General features: G+C 38.9%; 1 protein-coding gene across 3 annotated transcripts in view; it reads left to right on the top strand.

The window, feature by feature from the left end:
* Positions 1-22,937, top strand: part of ECD (ecdysoneless cell cycle regulator) — a 92,513-nt gene that overhangs the window by 64,393 nt on the left and 5,183 nt on the right. Inside the window, exons 1-9 of one of the 3 annotated variants that reach the window (XM_057530458.1) lie at positions 2-208; positions 1,441-1,658; positions 5,143-5,260; positions 7,412-7,499; positions 7,613-7,791; positions 8,739-8,931; positions 9,513-9,641; positions 12,287-12,415; positions 14,375-14,460. In XM_057530458.1, the coding sequence (XP_057386441.1) occupies positions 1,454-1,658; positions 5,143-5,260; positions 7,412-7,499; positions 7,613-7,791; positions 8,739-8,931; positions 9,513-9,641; positions 12,287-12,415; positions 14,375-14,460 (1,127 nt within the window). In that variant the 5' untranslated portion in view covers positions 2-208; positions 1,441-1,453. The other 2 variants (XM_057530459.1, XM_057530460.1) reach the window with 2 other exon arrangements.

Below are 22,937 nucleotides of genomic sequence, written 5' to 3' on the forward strand. Positions count from 1 at the left end.
CAGGGACGACGCACGGGGTTCCGAGGCTGAGCCGGTTTCTGACTTTCAGAGTTTCTGCTGGCTTCTGGTCCCAGACGAGCGTGTGGACCTAGTCTGAGCCAGGCTTTGGCTGCTACTGGCAGCTCCCGACCAGCTCACGTGGTAGGAGAGGCGACTGAGGAAAGGTGCCACAGCAGAGACTTGCCGGAGAGGCCCAGACCCTAGAACCGTAAGCGGAATTGGCTTCATTTTGTTGGATGAAGGAGAGCGTCTAGTCTGAGTAAAAAGCCCTAGACTCCAAGTCAGGCCTCTGCTGCTTGGTTGCTTCTCTTGCTGTGCTCCCGGTTTTCTCATATGTACAGTGTGGAGTTAGCCTGAGTGATCTCAAAGCCCCTTCTAGTCCTGACCCTAAGTTCTTCATAATAAGGTGTGTTTGGCATTATGGGTGGGTGGGTAGTTAGCATTTGTCTACCTGGGTTAAAAGGCCAAATGATGATTTGGACAGAAAGTAGCGAATGAGTGTCTGGATAGAAGATGCAAGTTCCTCTCGACCTCGTTTTACTAGTCCGTTAGAAAAACAAGTCTAAAAATCGAATTGCAGACGTAAAGTAGATAATCCAAAACAGTGTCTTCCTTTACCAAGCCTCACCTGGAAGCAATAGTGAGCTAGTACTTTTGTTTGTAAGGGGAACCCTTAGAAAATAGTTATTTACCACGTCCTAATACACCAGAGCTATACCCTTTGAGACCTGAGAAGGGGGAAGATTTAGGATAGATAGTTGTAGGATCAAGAGCCGTGGGCAGATTATTTGGGGGTGAAATGATAAGGCATGAATGTTTTGTAGTTTTGAATTCCTCTATGCCATACAATGGGAGAGATTTAATTCTGCAGAGTAAGGGAGATTGCTTTTCAGTAAATTTAAATAATAAAAATTTAAACTAGGGACGGATTACAGATATGATACAGTAACAGTCTCATTCTACAATTAAGGAAAAAGCCCCAGGAAGAAAGTGAAATACCCAGAATAACACAACTGGGACTACTGGCGGAACTGGGACTTGTGACAGTGTTTCAAAAGATGTTATTGCAGTGTTTCTAAAAGTGTGTTATACACACCACTGCTAGTGCAAGGGCAAACAGTTTTTATTTTATTCTTACATACTTATTAGTTAATTTGGGAATGTGGTACTGGATTTCCATTTATTGTATTATATCAAAAGTTCCTTTAATGTAATCGTAAGTATAACAATGTCATTAAAAGAATGTTAAAAAAGAAAAAAAAATGTTAAATAAATGTTATTATAGTTGGTATGTGGTCAAGGCAAAAATCATGATGATGGTATGTGGATAACTGAATTTTGGGAAACAATGTTAATGGAATTGCCTAGCATAGTTCAGGGAATGGGATATTACTTCTACATTATTCTATATGGTTTATATTATTGAAACTTTAAATGTAGCTTTCAAAGAAGAATGGAGGAAAATATGAAGTTTGCTACAGTGGAAGACACTGTAGAATACTGCCTGTTCCTGATACCAGACGAACCAAGGGACCCAGAAGAACACAGAGAGATTCTTCAAAAGTACATTGAGAATATAATGACCCAGTTTGCACCTATGCTGGTCCCCTATATCTGGCAGAATCAGCCTTTCAATCTCAAATATAAACCTGGGAAAGGTAAGGCTCTTTTGCTTATTTTGCTTTGATATGGGTGACTTTTAATGTCATTCTGACCACAGTGATGTATGATAGTCCACAGTTCATTCAGTGTTAGGAGATTTTTTTTAAATTAATTAATTTATTTTTGGCTGTGTTGGGTCTTTGTTGCTGCGCGTGGGCTTTCTCTAGTTGCAGCGAGCAGAGGCTACTGTTGCTTGCGGTGCGCAGGCTTCTCATTGCGGTGGCTTCTCTTGTTGCGGAGCACGGGCTCCAGGTGCGTGGGCTTCGGTAGTTGTGGCATGCGGGCTCAGTAGTTGTGGCTCGTGGGCTCTAGAGCGCAAGCTCAGTGGTTGTGGCGCATGGGCTTAGTTGCTCCGTGGCATGTGGGATCTTCCCAGACCAGGAATTGAACCCGTGTCCCCTGCGTTGGCAGGCAGATTCTGAACCACTGAGCCACCAGGGAAACCCTGTCAGGAGATTTATATCCTGAACTTTTTATGGTGTTTGCCTCTATTCAGTTAAGCCCTTGAACTTAAAAAAAAATTTTTTTTAATTCATGTTGATGAATGCTTTCTAATAGTCATTATCTTAGGAACTAATATATATTCAACATTATTAAGCCATGGCTCTTCTTTTGAACTTTAATTACTATGCCATAATGTATCTAGGTACCTACACTAAACAGGTTCAGGCATCTGGCTTCCTTAACCATAGTTCTTTTAGCTGTTACTCTGTATTCCTCAGTCTTGATAGTATGTTTACTAGGCTGCCTTTCACATAGTTGTTTTGGTAAGGATCTAAGAGCGGCTCTGCTTGGCTTATAAAGAGAAATAATTGAGCTAAATGACCATTATTTGCCACTCGGAAGCATTTTGAGGTTCCTTTACTGCTTCTCTGTATTGTCAGTGCTTGAGATCTGACCTCTGGCCAAATATGGTACTTTGTCCTGTCATTTCTTATAACTTTACTAAAATGAATCATGGATAGGTGACCAAGGCTCTACTCATGCAGTGACCTCTGTGGAGTCTTATTTCAGATCAGAAGCCTGGCATCTTGTGATACCGTCATTCTGTCTCTCAATTTAGTGCTTATCTGTTTCCGTTTGGCTAGCAGTTGCCAAATGCAAAACGTTAATTTTATTAAACGCCTATTCACTGAAACACGTGATATTTATTGGCAAGAACACTGTCCCATTAGCACAGCCAAAACCAATTCCCTACCTTTTTTCTAGAAAATCATTTTTACACAGTGTTTTCTTGTCTTGCTTAATGGGATTGCTAGCCACCTAGTTATCAAGCTTGTTAGTAATTCAGAATCATCTTCAACTCCTCACTTCACCATGTTCAGTCAGGCACTAAATCCTAGTGTGATTACTCCTAAAATATGACCCCTCTCTACATCTCTTTGGCTACAGTCTAGGCCCCCTTGATCTCTTCATCTGGAAGACTACAGTAGCCACCTAACTAACCTCTCTGGTTCCAGTGTCTGCAGTGCCTGACACTGTTGCCAGTTACCTTTGTAAAACACAAACTTGATCATGTCACTCTCCTGCCTAACATCCTTCAGCAGTTCCTCATTGCTTCTGGATGAAATTCAAATTGAAGTTTAATATGTAAGGTAGATAAAAATAGACACCCTAACTGGAGCTTCTATACTTGATGAAACTTGGGAGATCTGGAGTAGGGAGAAGAGTTGGTTGGGCAGTTCTTCCCACCTGTTTGGGGTTTTTTTTTGCCATGGTAGCTCTTGAGACACTCCACAGTACACTTGTTTGACCTTCATTCTGTTAATATGGTATATTACATTGGTTGGTTTTCTTGTGTAAAATCATCCTTGCATTCCAGGAATAAATCCCACTGGGTCATGGTATACAATCCTTTTAATGTGTTGTTGAATTCAGTTTGCTAGTGTTTTGTTGAGGATTTCTGCATCATTATTCATCAGGGGTATTGGTCTGTAGTTTTCTTGTATTGTCTTTGTCTGACTTTAGTATTAGGGTAATGCTGGCCTCATAAAATGAGTTTGGGAATGTTTCCTCCTCTTCAGTTTTTTTGTAAGAGTTTGAGGAGGATTGATGTTAATTCTTCTTTAAATGTTTGGTAGAGTTCTCCAGTGAAGTCATCTATCTAGTCCTGGGCTTTTCTTTGTGCAGAAGTTTCTATTACTAATTCAATTTCCTTACTAGTTATAGATCTCTTCAGATTTTCTATTTCTGCACAATCCAGTCTTGATAATTTGTGTGTTTCCAGGAATTTATGCATTTCTTCTAAGTTATCCAATTTGCTGATGTACAGTTGTTCATAGTGTTCTCTTATAGTCCTCTTTATTTCTGTGGCATAGGTTGTAATATCCCCTCTTTCATTTCTGATTTTAGTTATTTGAGTCTTTTCTCTTTTTTCTTAGTTAATCTAACTAATGTTTTGTCAATTTTGTTGATCTTTTAAACAAACCAACTCTGTTTAATTGATTTTTTAAATATTGTTTTTCTATTCTCTATTTCATTTATCTCTGCTCTAATCTTCATTATTTCCTTCCTTTAGCTTTGGGTTTAGTTTGTCCTTCTTTTTCTAGTTTCTTAAGGTATAAAGTTAGGTTGTTGATTTGAGATCTTTTATAACTATAAATTTCCTCTTAGCACTGCTTTCACTGCATCCCATCCGTGTGGCATGTTGTGTTTTTGTTTTCATTTGTCTCAAGATATTGTCTAATTTCCCTTGTGATTTCTTCTTTGACCCATTGGCTGTCTGAGTGCCTTGTTTAAGTTCTGCATATTTTTGGATAATGCACTTGTTTGAAAATTTCTGCTGATATTCCCAGAACACTCTATTGTCTGTCATGCCTCTGTGTTTTTGCACATGCATATGTTCTCTCTTTCTGGAAAGCCTATTTCTGGTCATTCCTCCAGATGAACGTAGCTCAGATATCACATACTTTATGCTCACATAGCCCTCAGTGTACACCTCTGTTCATCATCTTGTTTTGTGATGCTTGGTTGTCTATCTCCTGTTGTCTAGACCCTAAGCTCCTCAAGAATAAGCTTCTTTTTTTTTTTTTAATTTATTTTTATTTATTTATTTTTGGCTGTGTTGGGTCTTCGTTTCTATGCGAGGGCTTTCTCTAGTTGTGGCAAGCGGGGGCCACTCTTCATCGCGGTGCGTGGGCCTCTCACTATCGTGGCCTCTCTTGTTGCGGAGCACAGGCTCCAGACGCGCAGGCTCAGTAGTTGTGGCTCACGGGCCTAGTTGCTCCGCGGCATGTGGGATCTTCCCAGACCAGGGCTCGAACCTGTGTCCCCTGCATTAGCAGGCAGATTCTCAACCACTGCACCACCAGGGAAGCCCTAAGTTTCTTGTATCTTGTTCAGGATTGCAACCCCAGCTCCCAGTATAGTACCTGGCGCATAGCCAATCAATAAATGTTTGTTTAATTGAATGATTACTTGTACCTTTATTTGCACTGGTATATTTATTTGGTAATATGATTGCTTTTCTCTTGTTTTTAGGAGGTGTTCCTGCTCATATATTTGGCATGACAAAGTTTGGAGATAACATTGAGGATGAATGGTTTATTGTTTATATAGTAAAGCAAATTACAAAGGAATTTCCAGAGTTAGTAGCAAGGTATTATAGCTTTATTAATAATTCTAAAGGAATTCTATTATTGAAAATGACTACATTTTTATCCATTTAGTAGTATTTTTTTCTGTAGTCTGGTGGAAATTGTACAAACTTGGGATGTAGATTTTAAATGTGACTTCTTCCTTTTTTCTTCCTTTTCTCTTGTGACTTCCTTTTCTTGAAGAAGAATTAAAGAATCATTTGAGAGTTCAACTTCAAAAAGTTTCAAACAAAACCTGCTTATTTTAGATTTTCTCTTTTTCTTCTTATTATGAAAGAACAAATACACATGGTAAATAAAATTCAAACAATACAAAAGGGTGTACTGCTCTGACTTCCCAAAAGTAATCACCATCAAATTTCTTGTGTCTTTAAAAAAAGAAATTCATCTATAGATATACATATTTCACAGATTTCTTAATATGTCTTCCTCTATTAGACTATAGCTATATTTTATGAGAAATCATATACAGAAGAAATTTAAAGAGAAATCAGCACGCAATTTTATGGCTAGGAAGCAAAGTAGATGATAGTGCATTCTAATTCAGTGTTTAAAATAGAAATGGATAATTCTCTGTAATTCCAAAGTTTTGCCAGCAGAGGGCGCTTCACCACTTAACATATGTCCTAGTTTTCCTCATCAGCCCCCGAATTCTGGTCTTCTATCCACCCAGTCTTTCCCCCAGCAGAACAAAAAGAAAACAACAACAACAATTTTGGAAACTTGTTATTATATCAAAATTTCAGGCATACATAAAAGTAGAGAGATGGGTACCTTCACGTACCCATCACTCAGCTTCAGTAATTATCAACTCCTGGTGATTCTTATTTCATTTACTTCCTTCCCCACTCCCCCATCACATAGCAAGATTATTTTAAAACAAATCTCCGGTATTATGCCATTTGATTTTTAAATACTTCAGGATGTAAATCTAAGAGATAACAAACACTACTGTTAACATACCTACAAATACATGGCAATAATTTCTTAATGAATGATAGAATTTTAAATGAACAGACACAAAAATAGTAGTTTCTATCTTTACTAGGATAATAAGAAGGGGGCAATACCTTTCATGTGCTGATTCTGAGTTTTATACATGTAATGATGGTTCATACCTACACACTAGGCCTCTGAAGCTCTTTAATAGGCATCTTCTATCTTGTCGGGGTTTTTTTAAAAATTAGAAAAAGGAAGAAGTTTTTCCTCTATGTCTCTGCCAGATTAATATTCCTAAAGTAGAGCTCGAACCATTTTAGTACGCTACTCTAAAACCTTTCATTCATTTTGTCTATAAAATTGAACTCATTCTCATTGATTCTGCCAACATTTTAAAGCTCTTCACAAAATGATATAACTGTGCTTTTCTAGTCGTCTTCTTTACACGTCATTCTTCAAATATCTACCTTAAATTGCTACCTCCATGGTTTTGCTTATGCTCTTCCCTCTCCCAAGAACATCTCTCCTTTTCTCCATATATTGTATCTCCACCCATTAATAGTAAAAAAAATCTAGAACAGTATATATAATATGCTACCTTTTGTGCGACAAGAGAAGAAAGAATTTATATTCCTATTGGCTGGATTACACATAAGCAAACTCTAGAGGGATAAACAAGAAATAACAATGGTGGAGGGGTCGGGCATATAGATACAAAAGCAAGAAGGAGACTTTTTCATTGTATAACTTTTTATGTATTTTTTTAAAGTTTTAACCATGTGACTGTGTTACCTATTCAGAAATTTAAATTTTTAAAAAATGATGCAAATGAGGCAAAACAACATTATCTTTCAAGGTCCAATAATACCTCCTCCATAAAGGTTTTCCTAATCTTGGCTATATGTGATTTTTTTTTTCTTTTGAAACCCCATAGTACTTTATATATTTTCCATATTTTTTTCTATTGTTATTTATTTATGTACTTATTTTTCTCTTCTTATCACCCTCACCTAAGGAATTCCTCCTTACAATCTTAGAGTCTCCTTCAGTGCTTAATGGTATCTTAAACATTTTGCTTAATTATAGAAATCTACACATGGTGCATACTCATATATTTACTAAGATGAAGGAGAAAATGTATTAGAACAAATCTGTTTGATTATTAGCAAATATGTGCTTCTTTGAATATAAAGTTAGAACTTCTTTTGCATTAGGATTGAAGACAATGACGGTGAATTTTTGTTAATAGAAGCTGCTGACTTTCTCCCTAAATGGTTGGATCCTGATAATAGTGCCAATAGGGTAAGTATATCCAAGTTTGGAAAATCTACAGAGGTGAAATCATGTTGCAACATTTTCATATGCACCGAGAGTTTGTCACTGCCAGGTATGAAAATTAAAACATCATTTTGCAGGTGTTTTTCCATCATGGCGAGTTATGCATTATTCCTGCACCAAAGAAACCTGAAGCAGTATCCTGGTTACCCACCACAGTCCAAACAATCTCACAAGCACTGAATATAATCTCAACACAACCAGAAAAAATTTTGGCTTCAGAATCTATACGAGCTGCTGTGAATAGACGCATCAGAGGGTAAGAAAAATAACACTTTCATTGCTAGTCAGGGAGCCTTTTGATTTCATGTCGCTCAAGTCTTCTGTTGAATGTGGAATTTCTTTCACCTAGATTAATGCCAGTTTTCATGCTGTCTTCATCCTTTGTGAGATTGACCAACAAATTAAACTTACGTGTTTTAAAATCAAGAAACAGATGTATCTTTTAATTTCCATTTAAAAGTATCATAGGCCCAATATTTTTGCATTTATTTACCTTAGATATTATGGCTAAGTATTATGTAGATCCATAGATAGAAATTTTCAGACCTTTAGAAATGAAAACCTAAGTGAGAACAATTGTGTTCAGGCTTTTTCTGTGGTTCTGGGTGTATATATGGGATTCTTTGACCTTGGTGGAGCACCTTAGGCTCTATTCAGAAGAGAATACCTTAGTCTAATAACATACTAATTCAGCCATTCAAATTTGAGTACCTATTAAGTGTTTAGCACCATTCAGGTCTTAACAGTATTAAACATCTCTTTTAGCTTCACTTCAGTACACTTTGTACCATTTTTTAGGAGAATAAGTTCTGATTTTATTTTTTATTGGACCACCTTAATCCCTTTTCTTTATTTTCCATTTCTTCCCACTTTTTCTGTCTCTCTTCCTTCCTGTAATCTTTAGTATATACAGTATCTTTTTTTTTTTTAATTAATTAATTTTTTTGGCCGCGCGGCTTGCAGGATCTTAGTTCCCCGACTGGGGATTGATCCTGGGCCGCTGGCAGTGAAAGTGCCAAATCCTAACCGCTGGACTGCCAGGGAATTCCCTACAGTATCTTTATCTTCACCTCTCTTGTCACTTTTTCCATCTCACTCTTGATGAACCAAGACAAGATAAAATGTTAAGGAGGAAGTAAATGGTATAAGAATCCTAGATGTTTACATATCATAAAATAAAAATAATTATGTTACCTGTCACAGATACCCAGAAAAAATTAAAGCCTCCCTTCATCAAGCACACTGCTTCCTTCCAGCCGGCATTGTAGCAGTGCTAAAGCAGCGCCCCAGATTGGTGGCTGCAGGAGTCCAGGCATTTTACCTGCGGGACCCCATTGACCTGCGAGCCTGTCGTATATTCAAGACATTCTTGCCTGAAACACGAATAATGACTTCGGTAAGCTAGTTCTCTTGGTCATTTAGTTTCTCTCACTGGAAATAAAATTGAACATTATTTAATTGTTCACTAGAAAAAAATCGGAAATATTCTGTTTCCTCATAGCAAGTTAATATACATTTTTAAATTTTTTCTTCTCTCCCATCCAGGGGAGGAAGATTGTAAGAGACCTGACTCCTTATTTTATATCTCAATGTTTCCTAGCTATTTCTGACCATATTTTCCCTATTTGAGTAGTTATATCCTCTTAACAATAAAACATTTCATTTCTTCCAGAGAATTAAGAATTATTCTATATCATCCACCCATCAAAATTGCTGTGTAATGTAACTAATGATTTGAATTACCTTAGTGATAACTAAATATAGACAAGTGAAGGTAAATTTTATGGGTGTGTGAATTACATCTCCGTAAAGCTGTTACTAAATAATGTAGGCAGTAAATAGGTTGGATCTTCTTTGCATTTATATGAATGTGAAGCTCATAAATGAAGTTACTATGAAGTTATTATTAACTATGAAATGATATTCAAATTTTTAATTTCAGGAAAAGACTCACATATTTTGTGCCCCAATGTCCAGGTCACTTTCACTAAATGTCTGTATGCACAGTTGGTGCAACAAAGGTTTATGCCAGACCTGCGGAGTGGATACAAGCTGCCTCCTCCATCTCATCCCCAATACCGAGCCCACGAATTGGGCATGAAGTTGGTAATGTTAAACCAGAAATTTTAATTTTCTTCCTTTATATCAAAGGGCTCTTAAGAAGATAATGACAGAGCATAGATATCTAGATATATACCCTATTAATGTGAGAATGTAGTATAATGTGGCATTTCAAATAAGAAGGAAAACTGGATTATTCAGTAAGTGATGATAAAACTGTGAAGCGGGCTTCCCTGGTGGCGCAGTGGTTGAGAATCTGCCTGCCAATGCAGGGGACACGGGTTCGAGTCCTGGTCTGGGAAGATCCCACATGCCACGGAGCAACTGGGCCCGTGAGCCACAACTACTGAGCCTGCGCATCTGGAGCCTGTGCTCCGCAACAAGAGAGGCCGCGATAGTGAGAGGCCCGTGCACCGCGATGAAGAGTGGCCCCCACTTGCCACAACTAGAGAAAGCCCTCGCACAAAAACGAAGACCCAACACAGCCATAAATAAAATAAATAAAATTTGAAAAAAGAAAATGCTCCCTATTAAAAAAAAAAAAAAAAAAACTGTGAAGCCATCTGGAAAATTTAAGTTGATTACCTCACACCTATGCCAAAATAAATTCCAGTTGGACCAAATATTTAAATGAAAAAAACGAAACCATAAAATTTGAAAGAAAACATAGGAAAACTTTTGAAAATCTGAGTAGGAAAGGCCTTTCTAAGCATGACTTGAAACTAGAAACTGTGAAAGAAAAGATTGATAAATTCGATAATATAAAAGCTAAGCATTTCTGTATGAAAAAAACATAAATATAGTCAAAAGACAGTAAACCTGGTGAAAGTGTAAAATATATTTGCCATTTATTTATTTATTTAAATTTATTTTATTTTTGGCTGTGTTGGTTCTTCGTTGCTGCGCGCGGGCTTTCTCTAGTTGTGGCGAGCAGGGGCTACTGTTCGTTGCGGTGCATGGGCTTCTCATCGCGGTGGCTTCTCTTGTTGTGGAGCGTGGGCTCTAGGTGCGCAGGCTTCAGTAGTTGTGGCACACGGGCTTCAGTAGTTGTGGCATACGGGCTTCAGTAGTTGTGGCACATGGGCTTCAGTAGTTGTGGCTCGCGGGCTCTAGAGCCAGGCTTAGTAGTCGTGGCGCACGGGCTTAGTTGCTCTGTGGCATGTGGGATCTTCCCGGACCAGGGCTCAAACCCATGTCTCCTGCGTTGGCAGGCAGATTCTTAACCACTGCACCACCAGGGAAGCCCTATATTTGCAGTTTAAATGACAAAGAGTAAAAAAACTAGTAAATGACAAAAGTTGATTTATCTAATATATAACATTCCCACAATTCAATATGAAAAAAAATAGTACTAATCAATCAAAAAATGATCAGAAACCATTAACAGTCCACAGAAAAAGAAATACAAATGATTTTTATGAAAAATGTTGACACTTGCTCATAATAAAAGAAATGCAGTTTAAAGCCACAAAATAGTAATTTTCACCATTTGATTGCCAAGTATCCATAAGTTTGATAATGTATACTGGGTTTGTAAAAATACATAAAGAGGTACCCTCAAACATTATCGATAGGAATATAAGTTGAATCAGTCTCCTAGAACAGTTTGTCACTTTCCATAACATTTAAAATGCACAAACCCTTCTGCTCAGCATTTTCACTTCCAGAAATCTATCCTCCATATATTTTACTTGTGCACAAAGACGTAGGAGTATACTCATGAAAGCATTGTTTATAGTAGCAGAAGATTGGAAACTACCGAAATGTCTGTTAGTAGAGGAGTAGTTGGATAAATTATGGTCTGTCCATGAAGTGGGATGGATAAATTTATATATGCTCATATGAAATGATATCCAAGGTATATCACTAAGTGAAAAGCAAGGTTCAGAGCAGTGTGTATGTTGCCATTTAGTGATAAAAAGGATGGAGTAGGAGAATGTACATATGCAGACATACACATATCTGCTTGAGTGCATAGATTACTTCTGAAAGGATATGTAAGGAATTGGTGACAGTAGTTTTCTCTAGAGTGATCAGGGAAGTCCCCTATTAGAATTATTTTGCCATGTGCATTTATTATATTTTTTAGCCAAAGTACTCTTAAAATGAAGTGATTCCCTCCCTTTACTATGCCTGAGACTATGTTTAATTCATTTATAATTCTGTTAGACAAGAAACCTTTTGCAAGCCTTTTTTCTTTTTTTTTTGTGAATTTTATTTTTATACAGCAGGTTCTTATTAGTTATCTATTTTATACATATTAGTGTATATATGTCAATCCCAATCTCCCACTTCATCCCACCACCACCCCCCACTTACCCCCCGCCCCCCGCTTTCCCTGCTTGGTGTCCATACGTTTGTTCTCTTCATCTGTGTCTCTATTTCTGCCTTGCAAGCCTTTTTTAAGCAAACAAGAAATAAGTTTAAATTTCTAGTTTTTTAATTAGTGAGAAAAGAAATCTCTTTGAGGAGGATAAGAATCTTTGTTTTGTATTATTTGCTTCCCTTTTATAATTTTTAATAATCTGTAAAGATTAAGAAACTTGGAAATAAAGTCAGATTTATTTTTCGTAAAATTCAAAAAGTGTTATAAATGTCCACACAGCCATGTGTCCAATCACCTAGTTCTTGAGTGTGGTTAAATGGAAAGAAATTAACCTAATAATAAAAATTCTATCTTTTCCATCTAGGCTCATGGATTTGAGATCTTATGCTCCAAATGTAGCCCACATTTTTCTGACGCCAAGAAATCTCTTGTGACTACCTCACCGCTCTGGGCTGGCTTCCTTGAAAGTCTGAAAAAGAATGATTACTTTAAGGTAGGACTTGCAATGCATTTTTTTTTTTTTTTTTTTTTTTTTTATGTATGTATGTATGTATGTATGTATGGCTGTGTTGGGTCTTCGTTTCTGTGCGAGGGCTTTCTCTAGTTGTGGCAAGCGGGGGCCAGTCTTCATCGCGGTGCGTGGGCCTCTCACTATCGCGGCCTCTCGTTGCCGCGCACAGGCTCCAGACGCGCAGGCTCAGTAATTGTGGCTCACGGGCCGAGTTGCTCCGCGGCATGTGGGATCCTCCCAGACCAGGGCTCGAACCCGCGTTCTCTGCATTGGCAGGCAGACTCTCAACCACTGCGCCACCAGGGAAGCCTGCAATGCATTTTTTAAATTGGGCAATCCAGGGAAAGTCAAGCCAGTGATTTAAAGTCCTATATCCCTATTTAATGTGTGACATAATTGTAGGAACTAGAGTTAAAAGGGACCATTCTAGCTTGGTGGTAAGGAGGGAGTGTCTATAAACTGTTTCCAATATTTTAGAAAAAATAATAACATCTATATAAAGTGATAAAAGTTATTATTTGTATCAGATGAACAACTTGCACAAATCTATAGAGCAAACATGAAGACACCAAATAGAAAAGTTAGCAAAGACATGGATTAAAAAATTTACATGACCTAAATGGGAAGGAAATCCAAAAAAGAGGGGATATGTGTATACGTATGGCTGATTCACTTTGCTGTACAGCAGAAACTGACACAGCAGTGTAAAGCAACTATACTCCAAAAAAAAAAAAATTGCAAAAAGACAACTAATAAATTTCTCTTAAAATATTCACTCTCACAAGTAGTAAAGATAACCATATTAACATAATAATAAGTACTGTTTTCACATATGTAAAAAGGATATGAATGATATTCAGTGCTGTTGAGAATATAGTGAAAATGATACACCTATACATTGCTGATAACATCGTAATAGTTAGAACCTTAACTGGGAAGTAATTTGATAGTGTATTCCAAGAACTATAGAAAGGTTCAGACTTGGAGCCTTCAATTTAAATTATCTACTTTGGGCTTCCCTGGTGGTACAGTGGTTAAGAATTGCCTGCCAATGCAGAGGACACGGGTCTGAGCCCTGGTCCGGGAGGATCCCACATGCCGCGGAGCAACTAAGCTCATGTGCCACAACTACTGAGCCTGTGCTCTAGAGCCCATGAGCCACAACTACCAAGCCCGCACACCTGGAGCCCATGCTCCACAAGAGAAGCCACCGCAATGAGAAGCCCGTGCAACCAATGCAACCAAAAATAAATAATAAATTAATTAATTTTTTAAAAAATAAAAATAAAAATAAATCATCTACTTTAAGGAAACATCCAAGAAGTAGAAAAGTCCTTAAGAATATGATGATTTTAAAGACTGTGTAGTGGTATGGAAAACTGCTTATATTATAGTATATTTTTTTAAGAATATAAAATATTAAGTATGAATGCCACCATAAACATGCATGTGAAAGATAGAAATGGTAGTTAAGGTGGGATTATGCTACTTTTTGACTTGATTTGTACTTTGTTTTATACATTAATTACTAGTTAATCAATTATTTCTTAATAATGAGTTAAATAACAGAATAACTTGTTAAATTATTAACAAATAATTATTTGTTATTTGTTATAATATACATATTATATGTAATAATAAATTATTTGTTATCTTAATAATAAGTTAAATAATAGAAAATGATAGAAAACCTTCCAAATTGGAAAGAGGCCCTTAATGGTGAAAAGGATGAGGGACCGCTACATTTAACCTAGTCCCTTTTTTGAAGAAACTGGAGCCCAAACAGGTGCATCAATGACAAAACAGGGACTAGGACTCAGGCCTCATGATTTTTGAACAACATATTATATCGTACACTGCCTCCCTGAAAGTTGATGGTGAGCAGGTTATTTTAATGATACCATATATATAATGTTCTGATGGGCATTATTATTTTTTTAGGGACTGATAGAAGGTTCTGCTCAGTACCAGGAAAGGCTAGAAATGGCAAAGAACTACTTCCAACTCTCCATAAACCGGCCAGAAAGGTGAGTTTATCGCTACCTGAACAGATCGATAACTTCCCAGAAGTTAAGGACTTACTTTTGAGATAGTTGCAGATGTTGGAGTTTCCATATTTAAACAGTTAATGGCCAGGCTCATGACTACTGAAGGAGCGGGGGTTGGGGAGAGGAAGTGTTGTTACAGAAGTTTGCTGGCACTGGCAGCCGTCACCACCATCACCGTCATCATCATCATCATCATCATATAATGGTTAACGTTTATTGAGTACTTACAAAGCATAGGCCACTAACTTGTTTAATCCGCCTTAAAGCCCTATGAAATAGGTACAATTATTATTTTCCCTATTTACAGCTCAGAAGCCGAGGCCAAAAGAGATTAAATAATTTGCCAAAGGTTACACAGCTAATAAGTGACAGACCTAGGATTTGAACTCAGGCAGTCTAGTATTGAGCCATGTGCTTAATTCCTATGGGAGTTCTGGGCTGTGTTTAGATTTTTTAGGTGGATCTGAAACGCAGGATGAAGCAGGCATTCACCTTCCAAATCAAATCTCATTCTAACCTGCTGTACATTTTCTGGGGGAGGGAAGAAATGAACACAGGGTTGGAAGGAAATGGCTCCCCTTTAAAATTTGATAAAGTTGAGTTTCAGTTCTAGTAATGGTGGAATAACATATCAGAATAACCCCATGCTAATTACAATGATAAACCCTGGGCAGAATATAAAAAACAGTTATTTGAAGACAGTGGAGAACAACAAAAGCAGGCAAAAATCAGAGGGAATAGGACCATTGAAAGAAGAAAATCACATTTGTCTGACTTGTCCCTTGAGGGTACTTCTAGTCAGTGTGGCTCAAGGAAATTGGAGCTCCTGCAGAAGGTCTTATTGGGCTGAGGAATCAAAAGTCAGAATTTGAATATTGGAAAAAATTCAGCTTTATGTTTGCAAAATTGAATTTGAGATACTTAAAGCTATTAAATAACATGAAAGAAATAACTTTGTATATGTTATGGTTAAAAAGGTCCTGAGTTGTGTGTGGGTGTGTTTTTTGTTTTGTCATTGGGCTTTTTTTTTTTTTTTTTTGTCAAACCAATCTGGTTTTGAACCCCAGTCATTTTGCCAGCATCTCAAACATCACATATTTGTGTAATAAAATGTTCTTTGAAGACTGCATGAAGCAAAGCTGATGCTGAGAGAACTCTAACCTCAGTGTCTGTGAGGTGGTAATGACTTTACAGCAGTCTTTACTCTTTTGTAAGTGTCTAGGGGTGCCTTTGTCCCATTCCCATCTGTTTTATGTCAGTAATTGGAAAAGAGGATGCCTTCTTAGGGTATCCTTTAAGAAAACTTGGGGCCTTCCCTGGTGGCGCAGTGGTTACGAATCCTCCTGCCAACGCAGGGGACACGGGTTCGAGCCCTGGTCCAGGAAGATCCCACATGCCGCGGAGCAACTAAGCCCGTGCACCACAACTACTGAGCCTGCGCTCTAGAGCCCGCGAGCCACAACTACTGAGCCCGCGTGCCACAACTACTGAAGCCCACGCACCCTAGAGCCCGTGCTCCACAATAAGAGAAGCCACCGCAATGAGAAGCCTGCGCACCGCAACAAAGAGTAGACCCCGCTCACCGCAACTAGAGAAAGCCCGCGCGCAGCAATGAAGACCCAAGACAGCCAAAAATAAAATAAAATAAAAAATAAATTAAAAAAAAGAAAACTTGGGAAAGAAAACAAAGGAGGTGGCCCTCATAGTTAGGAGAATCTCCCCCAGATGATCCCTGTCTCCTCTAGGAGACCACTTCCGTTATTGAAAAGTGTTACCTTATAGTCTTAGGTTGAAGAGAAGTTAAGAAATGAGGGACACTCATATGTAGGAGAGTTAGGGCTTCTCCCACAAAATAAGATAGATTGATGGTTGGGTAGTTCTTTTTAAATATAATAAAGTTTTTTGTTGTTATAAAAGTAACATATTCATTCATTACAGCAAATACAGAAAGACGTAAGAAGGAAAAAATTTATATCATGAGTAAACTACTATTATTATTCCAATCTACTGCCTTCCAGGATTTTTTTCCCCATAACCAGTTGATTTTTTAAACATTTTTTATACTATATAGAAATCTTGTATCCTGTTCATAATTTTTACTTGTTATGATCTTACATTTTCCATGACCTTAAAAAGTTTTGATAAGCATATTTTTAAATAACCACACAGCATTTTAGCAAATGGACCATAATTTACTTATTGCAAATAGCTTAAATATCCAACATTTTAATGAGTGTTGCAGGAGAGGCTCCCATTCACCAAACCAGGATAACTTCTAAACAGTTTGAAACCAAACTCACATCTCCCTCCAGACCTCTTCTTTACTTCCCAATGTTCTTTTTTTTTTTTTTTTTTTTTTAATTTTATTTTTGGCTGTGTTGGGTCTTCGTTTCTGTGCGAGGGCTTTCTCCAGTTGCGGTGAGCGGGGGCCACTCTTCATCGCGGTGCACGGGCCTCTCACTATCGCGGCCTCTCTTGTTGCGGAGCACAGGCTCCAGACGCGCAGGTTCAGCAATTGTGGCTCACGGGCCTAGCAGCTCCGCGGCATGTGGGATCTTCCCAGACCAGGGCTCGAACCCGTGTCCCCTGCATTGGCAGGCAGATTCTCAACCACTGCGCCACCAGGGAAGCCCCCCAATGTTCTTTTTTATTAGCTGAATTAATATCATAGACTGTTTCCTACTGTCTTTTAATAGTACCACCATCCTCCTTATCACCCAGACCTCCTGGCTCTCCTTGGATCCTGTCCTTAGATCCTGTTTACTATTATCTTGTGTCTTGCATTCTTTTTCCTTACTGCCCAGCTAGCTACTCTACTTACTTAATTCTTGAACTATAGCTGCACCTAAACTTGTTTCTCAACCTCTAGAGACTCTTCTCTTCCAATTCAACCATTAGAGCCAGGAGAATCTGCTTGAAGTATGTCTTTAATCATGTTACTCCCCTCTCCTAAAAATTATTAGAGATTGTAATAGTGAAAAATTACAAACAGTCTAAGTGTCCATCAATAGTAGATAAATGAATTGCAGTGTATTTACATGATGGCCTACTATCCATTAGTTAACCAGAGATTAGCTAAATATCCATAAATCTAATTCAGGATTTCTCAACCTTGACACTGTTGACACTTTGGACCAGATAATTCTTTGCTGTGGGGGACTGTCTTGTGCATTAGTATAAGATGAAGCAACATCCCTGGCCTCTACCCAGTAAATTCCAGTAGGACTGGCTCCCCTCTCCCCACCAATTGTGACAACCAAAAATGTCACCAGACATTGCCAGATTGTCCCCAGTTGAGAACCACTGGTCTAAATGAATAGATTTCAGAAACATAATGTTGAGGGAAAAAAGCAAGTTGTAAATTTGTAAAATACAGGTGCTATGCATATAAATTGTAAAAATACACAAAATATCATGTATTATGTGTAGATACATGTATCTATATTCACGCAATAAATATTTATTATCTCCTATGTGCCAGGCCCTATTCCAGGCACTGGGAATGCAGCAAGTGAACCCAAAGTCTCCCTGCCCTTATGGAGCTTATATACGAGTGTAGGAGAAAGACAGTAAACCATTATATGATGTTAGATGGTAATGAGTACTTTGAAGAAGAAGCAGTGTTTGGGGAGAGAGATATAAGGGCTGCTCTTCTAGATAGGTTGGCCAAGGAGTTTTTCTTTCAGAAGAGATCTAGGGAAGTGAGGGAATGAGGCAGACAGGTATTTGAGGGAATAACATTTCAGGTAAAGAGAACAAAACAGTAAATACAACAAACAGTACACACACACTCTCTCTGTCTCTGTCTCTGTCTCTGTCTCTATCTCTCTGTCTCTCTCTCTCTCACACACACACTCAGTGGCCCAGGAGGATTCTTGTGAGAGCAATCACCTTTGGGCAGCAGAGAAATGGATTGGAACTGGGAGTGTTGATCATCAAAGGAAACTAACTTTATCTATCATATTTTTTTGTAAGTACACGCACATATTACTAGTTTGGTTTTTATGTTAAATGTATAAATGTAATCATATAATTAGACTAGAGATAGGTATAACAATATTATAATTCTGGGTGGTAGAGATATGGGCATTTATTGTATTACCTTTTCAACTTGTCTATATTATTTAAATCTCATAAAACAAAAATTAAAAATAACAAAGAAGCCATCAGTGATCACCCACTCCTTATTTCATTGAGTCTAAACTTAGCCATTTCACGCTCACTGTGCTGTCATCCAGCCCATCTGTTCAGCCTCGGATTCCACCCTTAAGCCAAACTGAACCCCATTTGCTCTCTGAACATGTTCCTCACTTCCCTGCCTCTATACAAATGCTCATTTTTCCCCTTGCATAGTTTCTCTACCCTATCTTACCTGTCAAAATCCTCTTGATTCTTTAAGGCCTAACTCAACTTCTTCCATTATCTCTCTTTTTTTTTAAATTTCTCTGCCTCCACCCCAGTGAATGTAATTACCTTCTCCTATGACTCTTTTTTTGTTTGTTTGTTTTTATTTGTTTTTATTTTTGTCTGTGGTGGGTCTTCATTGCTGTGCGTGGGCTTCCTCTAGTTGCGGCAAGCGGGGGCTACTCTTCGTTGCGGTGCATGGGCTTCTCATTGTCGTGGCTTCTCTTGTTGTGGAGCACAGGCTCTAGACGCGTGGGCTTCAGTAGTTGTAGCACTCAGACTCAGTAGTTATTGGCACGTAGGCTCAGTAGTTGTGGCTTGCGGGCTGTAGAGTGCAGGCTTAGTAGTTGTGGCCCACGGGCTTAGTTGCTCCACAGCATGTGGGATCTTCCTGGGCCAGGGATCGAACCCGTGTCCCCTTCATTGGCTGGCAGACTCTTTTTTTTTTTTTTTATAGACTTTTACTTTTTTTTTTTAAGTATTTGTTTTTTTTTTTTTAATTTATATATGGCTGTGTTGGGTCTTTGTTTCTGTGCGAGGGCTTTCTCTAGTTGTGGCAAGCGGGGACCACTCTTCATCGCGGTGCGCAGGCCTCTCACTATCGCAGCCTCTCCTTGCGGAGCACAGGCTCCAGACGTGCAGGCTCAGTAATTGTGGCCCACGGGCCCAGCTGCTCCGCGGCACGTGGGATCTTCCCAGACCAGGGCTCGAACCCGTGTCCCCTGCATTGGCAGGCAGACTCTCAACCACTGCGCCACCAGGGAAGCCCATGGCTGGCAGACTCTTAACCACTGCGCCACCAGGGAAGCCCTCCTATGATTCTTTGTATTGATAGCATTTGGTATTCCTCTATGACTTTATATGTTTGTAATTTATTATGATTATTTGTATATTTCTTTTCTCTCTCCTAGTAATATTTACATATTATGGAGTAGGGATAGTTTCCTGTTACCCACATGAGTTAGCAAGGTGTGCAAATGTTTATTAAATGAATGCAAGTCCATTATATAACTTGATTTACTCCATTATAAATAGTTCAGACAGGGTTCCATGAACTTATATAACAAATCACATCACCATCATAAAATAACTCACTCATCATATAAATAAACTCTGTGTGTATTTCATTACCAGTTTATAGTAGGAGGAGCACAAAATAGTATCAGAAGACTTGATTTCAAGCCTTTGCTCTGTCCAACTAAATGACCTTGCAAAACTTATAGAAATTCACTGGGCTCCGGTTTTCTCATTTGTAAAACAGGATTATTACCTCCTCATAATAGTAATTAGAAGGCTAAATGAGAAAGTGTATTTGAGGACTTCCCTGGTGGTGCAGTGGTTAAGAATCCGCCTGCCAATATAGGGGACGTGGGTTCGAGCCCTGGTCTGGGAAGATCCCACATGCCACGGAGCAACTAAGTCCGTGTGCCACAACTACTGAGCCTGCACTCTAGAGCCCGCGAGCCACAACTACTGAGCCCACGGGCCACAATTACTGAAGCCTGTGCATCTACAGCCCGTGCTCTGCAACAAGAGAAGCCACGACAATGAGAAGCCCATGCACCGCAGCGAAGAGTAGCCCCCGCTTGCCGCAACTAGAGAAAGCCCGTGCACAGCAGCAAAGACCCAACACAGCCAATCAATCAATCAGTCAATTTAATAATAGAAAAGAAAATGTATTTGAAGTACTAGCCTAGCATTTAATATATGATAGATTAATTTTGTTTTGTTTATTTTTTGGCTGCGTTGGGTCTTTGCTGCTGCGCGCGGGCTTTCTCCAGTTGCGGCGAGCGGGGGCTACTCTTCCTTGCGGTGCGCGGGCTTCTCATTGCGGTGGCTTCTCTTGTTGCGGAGCACGGGCTCTAGGCACGCGGGCTTCAGTAGTCATGGCACGTGGGCTCAGTAGTTGTGGCTTGCGGACTCTAGAGCGCAGCCTCAGTAGTTGTGGTGCACAGGCTTAGTTGCTCTTCGGCATGTGGGATCTTCCCGGACCAGGGATCGAACCCATGTCCCCTGCATTGGCAGGCGGATTCTTAACCACTGCGCCACCAGGGAAGCCCTGACAGATTAATTTTTGTTCATACTTTATGCATACTAGATTAATTTTTGTTCGTATTTTCTTCTGGGTTTTCTTTTCCTCGTATATATGATATATATAAATCGAAAGAGTGATACTAAATCAACAGCTTCATGATAGTGTTCCATGGAGCCTGCTGCAGATCCAAAGGGGAAGGCAGAATGGGCAGGTCTCCGAGCCTCCAGCCTCCATTTCAATTAAAGCAGTCTTTCAGGGTTTTTTTTTAGCTTTACTGAGGTGTAATTGACAAAATTACAAAATTATAAGATATTTAAAGTATCATCGTAGTGATTGGATATACCTATTCATTATGGAAAGATCCCCACCACCGAGTTAATTAATAGATTCATCACCTCACATATTTATTTATTTATTTATTTATTTATTTTATTTTATTTTTTTGCTGCATTGGATCTTCGTTGCCGTGCGCTGGCTTTTTCTAGTTGCGGCGAGTGGGGACTACTCTTTGTTGCGGTGTGCGAGCTTCTCATTACGGTGGCTTCTCTTGTTGTGGAGCACAGGCTCTAGGCGCACGGGCTTCAGTAGTTGTGGCTCACAGGCTTAGTGGTTGTGGCTCGCGGGCTCTAAGGCACAGGCTCAGTAGTTGTAGCGCACAGGCTTAGTTGCTCCGTGGCATGTGGGATCTTCCCAGACCAGGGCTCAAACCCATGTCCCCTGAGCTGGCAGGTGGATTCTTAACCACTGTGCCACCAGGGAAGCCCCACATATTTATTTTTTGTGTATGTGTGTGAGAATAATTTTTACTCTCTTAGCAGATTTCATTTATGTAATAGTGTTATCAACTCTAGTAACCATGTTTTACATTAGATCCTGTGACTGTATTTATCTTATAGCTGAAAGTTTGTGTCCTTTTACCAGCCTCTGCTTATTTCCCTCACCCCCTAGTCCCTGACAACCACTTTTTTATTCTGTTTCCATGAGTCTGACTTTTTTTTTAGATTCCACATGTAAGTGATACCGTGCAGTATTTTACTTTCTCTGTCTAGCTTATTGCATTTAGCATAATGCCTTTAGGGTATATCCATGTTGTTGCAAATGGCAGGATTTCTTTCTTTCTCATGGCTGAATAATATTCCATTGTGTGTATGTATATCACTATCTATCTGTCTATTTATTCCACATCTTTAACCATTTATCTGTTGATGGACACTTAAGTTGTTTCCAGTCTTAGTTATTGTGAATAATGCTGCAGGGAACACGGGTGTGCAGACATCTCTTTGAGATCCTGTTTTCATTTTCTTTGGATAAATACCCAGAAGTGGGATTGCTGGGTCATATGGTAGCTGTATTTTTAATTTTTTGAGGAACCTCCATACTGTATTCCATAGTGGCTGTATCAGTTTGCATTCCCACCAACAGTGCACAAGGGTTCCCTTTTCTCCACATTCTTTCTTTTTTTTTGGCCACACCATGTGGCATGTGGGATCTTCCCCGACCAGGGATCTAACTCGTGCCCCCTGCATTGGGAATGTGGAATCTTAACCACTGGACCACCAGGGAGTCCCCTTTTCTCCACATTCTTGCCAACACGTGATCTCTCTTGTCTTTTTGATGATAGCCATTCTGACAGGTGTGAAGTGGTATCTCATTGTGGTTTTTATTTGCATTTCCCTGATGATTAGTTGATGTTGATCACCTTTTCTTGTCTTGTATGTCTTCTTTGGAAAAATGTCTATTCAGTTCCTCTGCCTATTTTTAAATCAGATTGCTTGGGGGTTTTTTTGCAGTTATGAGTTCTTTATATATTTTGGATATTAACCCTGTATCATATGTACGGTTAGCGAATATTTTCTCCCATTCTGTAGGTTGCCTTTTCATTTTGTTGATGATTTCTTTTCCTGTACAAAGCAGTTTTTCTTTTTTTTTGGCTGCATCACCCAGCTTGTGGGATCTTAGTTCCCTGATCAGGGATTGAACCCGGGGCAGTGAAAGTGCCAAGTCCAACCACTGGACC

Source organism: Balaenoptera acutorostrata, chromosome 16 (genome assembly GCF_949987535.1).
Source record: "Balaenoptera acutorostrata chromosome 16, mBalAcu1.1, whole genome shotgun sequence".
In the NCBI taxonomy this organism is placed as follows: domain Eukaryota; kingdom Metazoa; phylum Chordata; class Mammalia; order Artiodactyla; family Balaenopteridae; genus Balaenoptera; species Balaenoptera acutorostrata.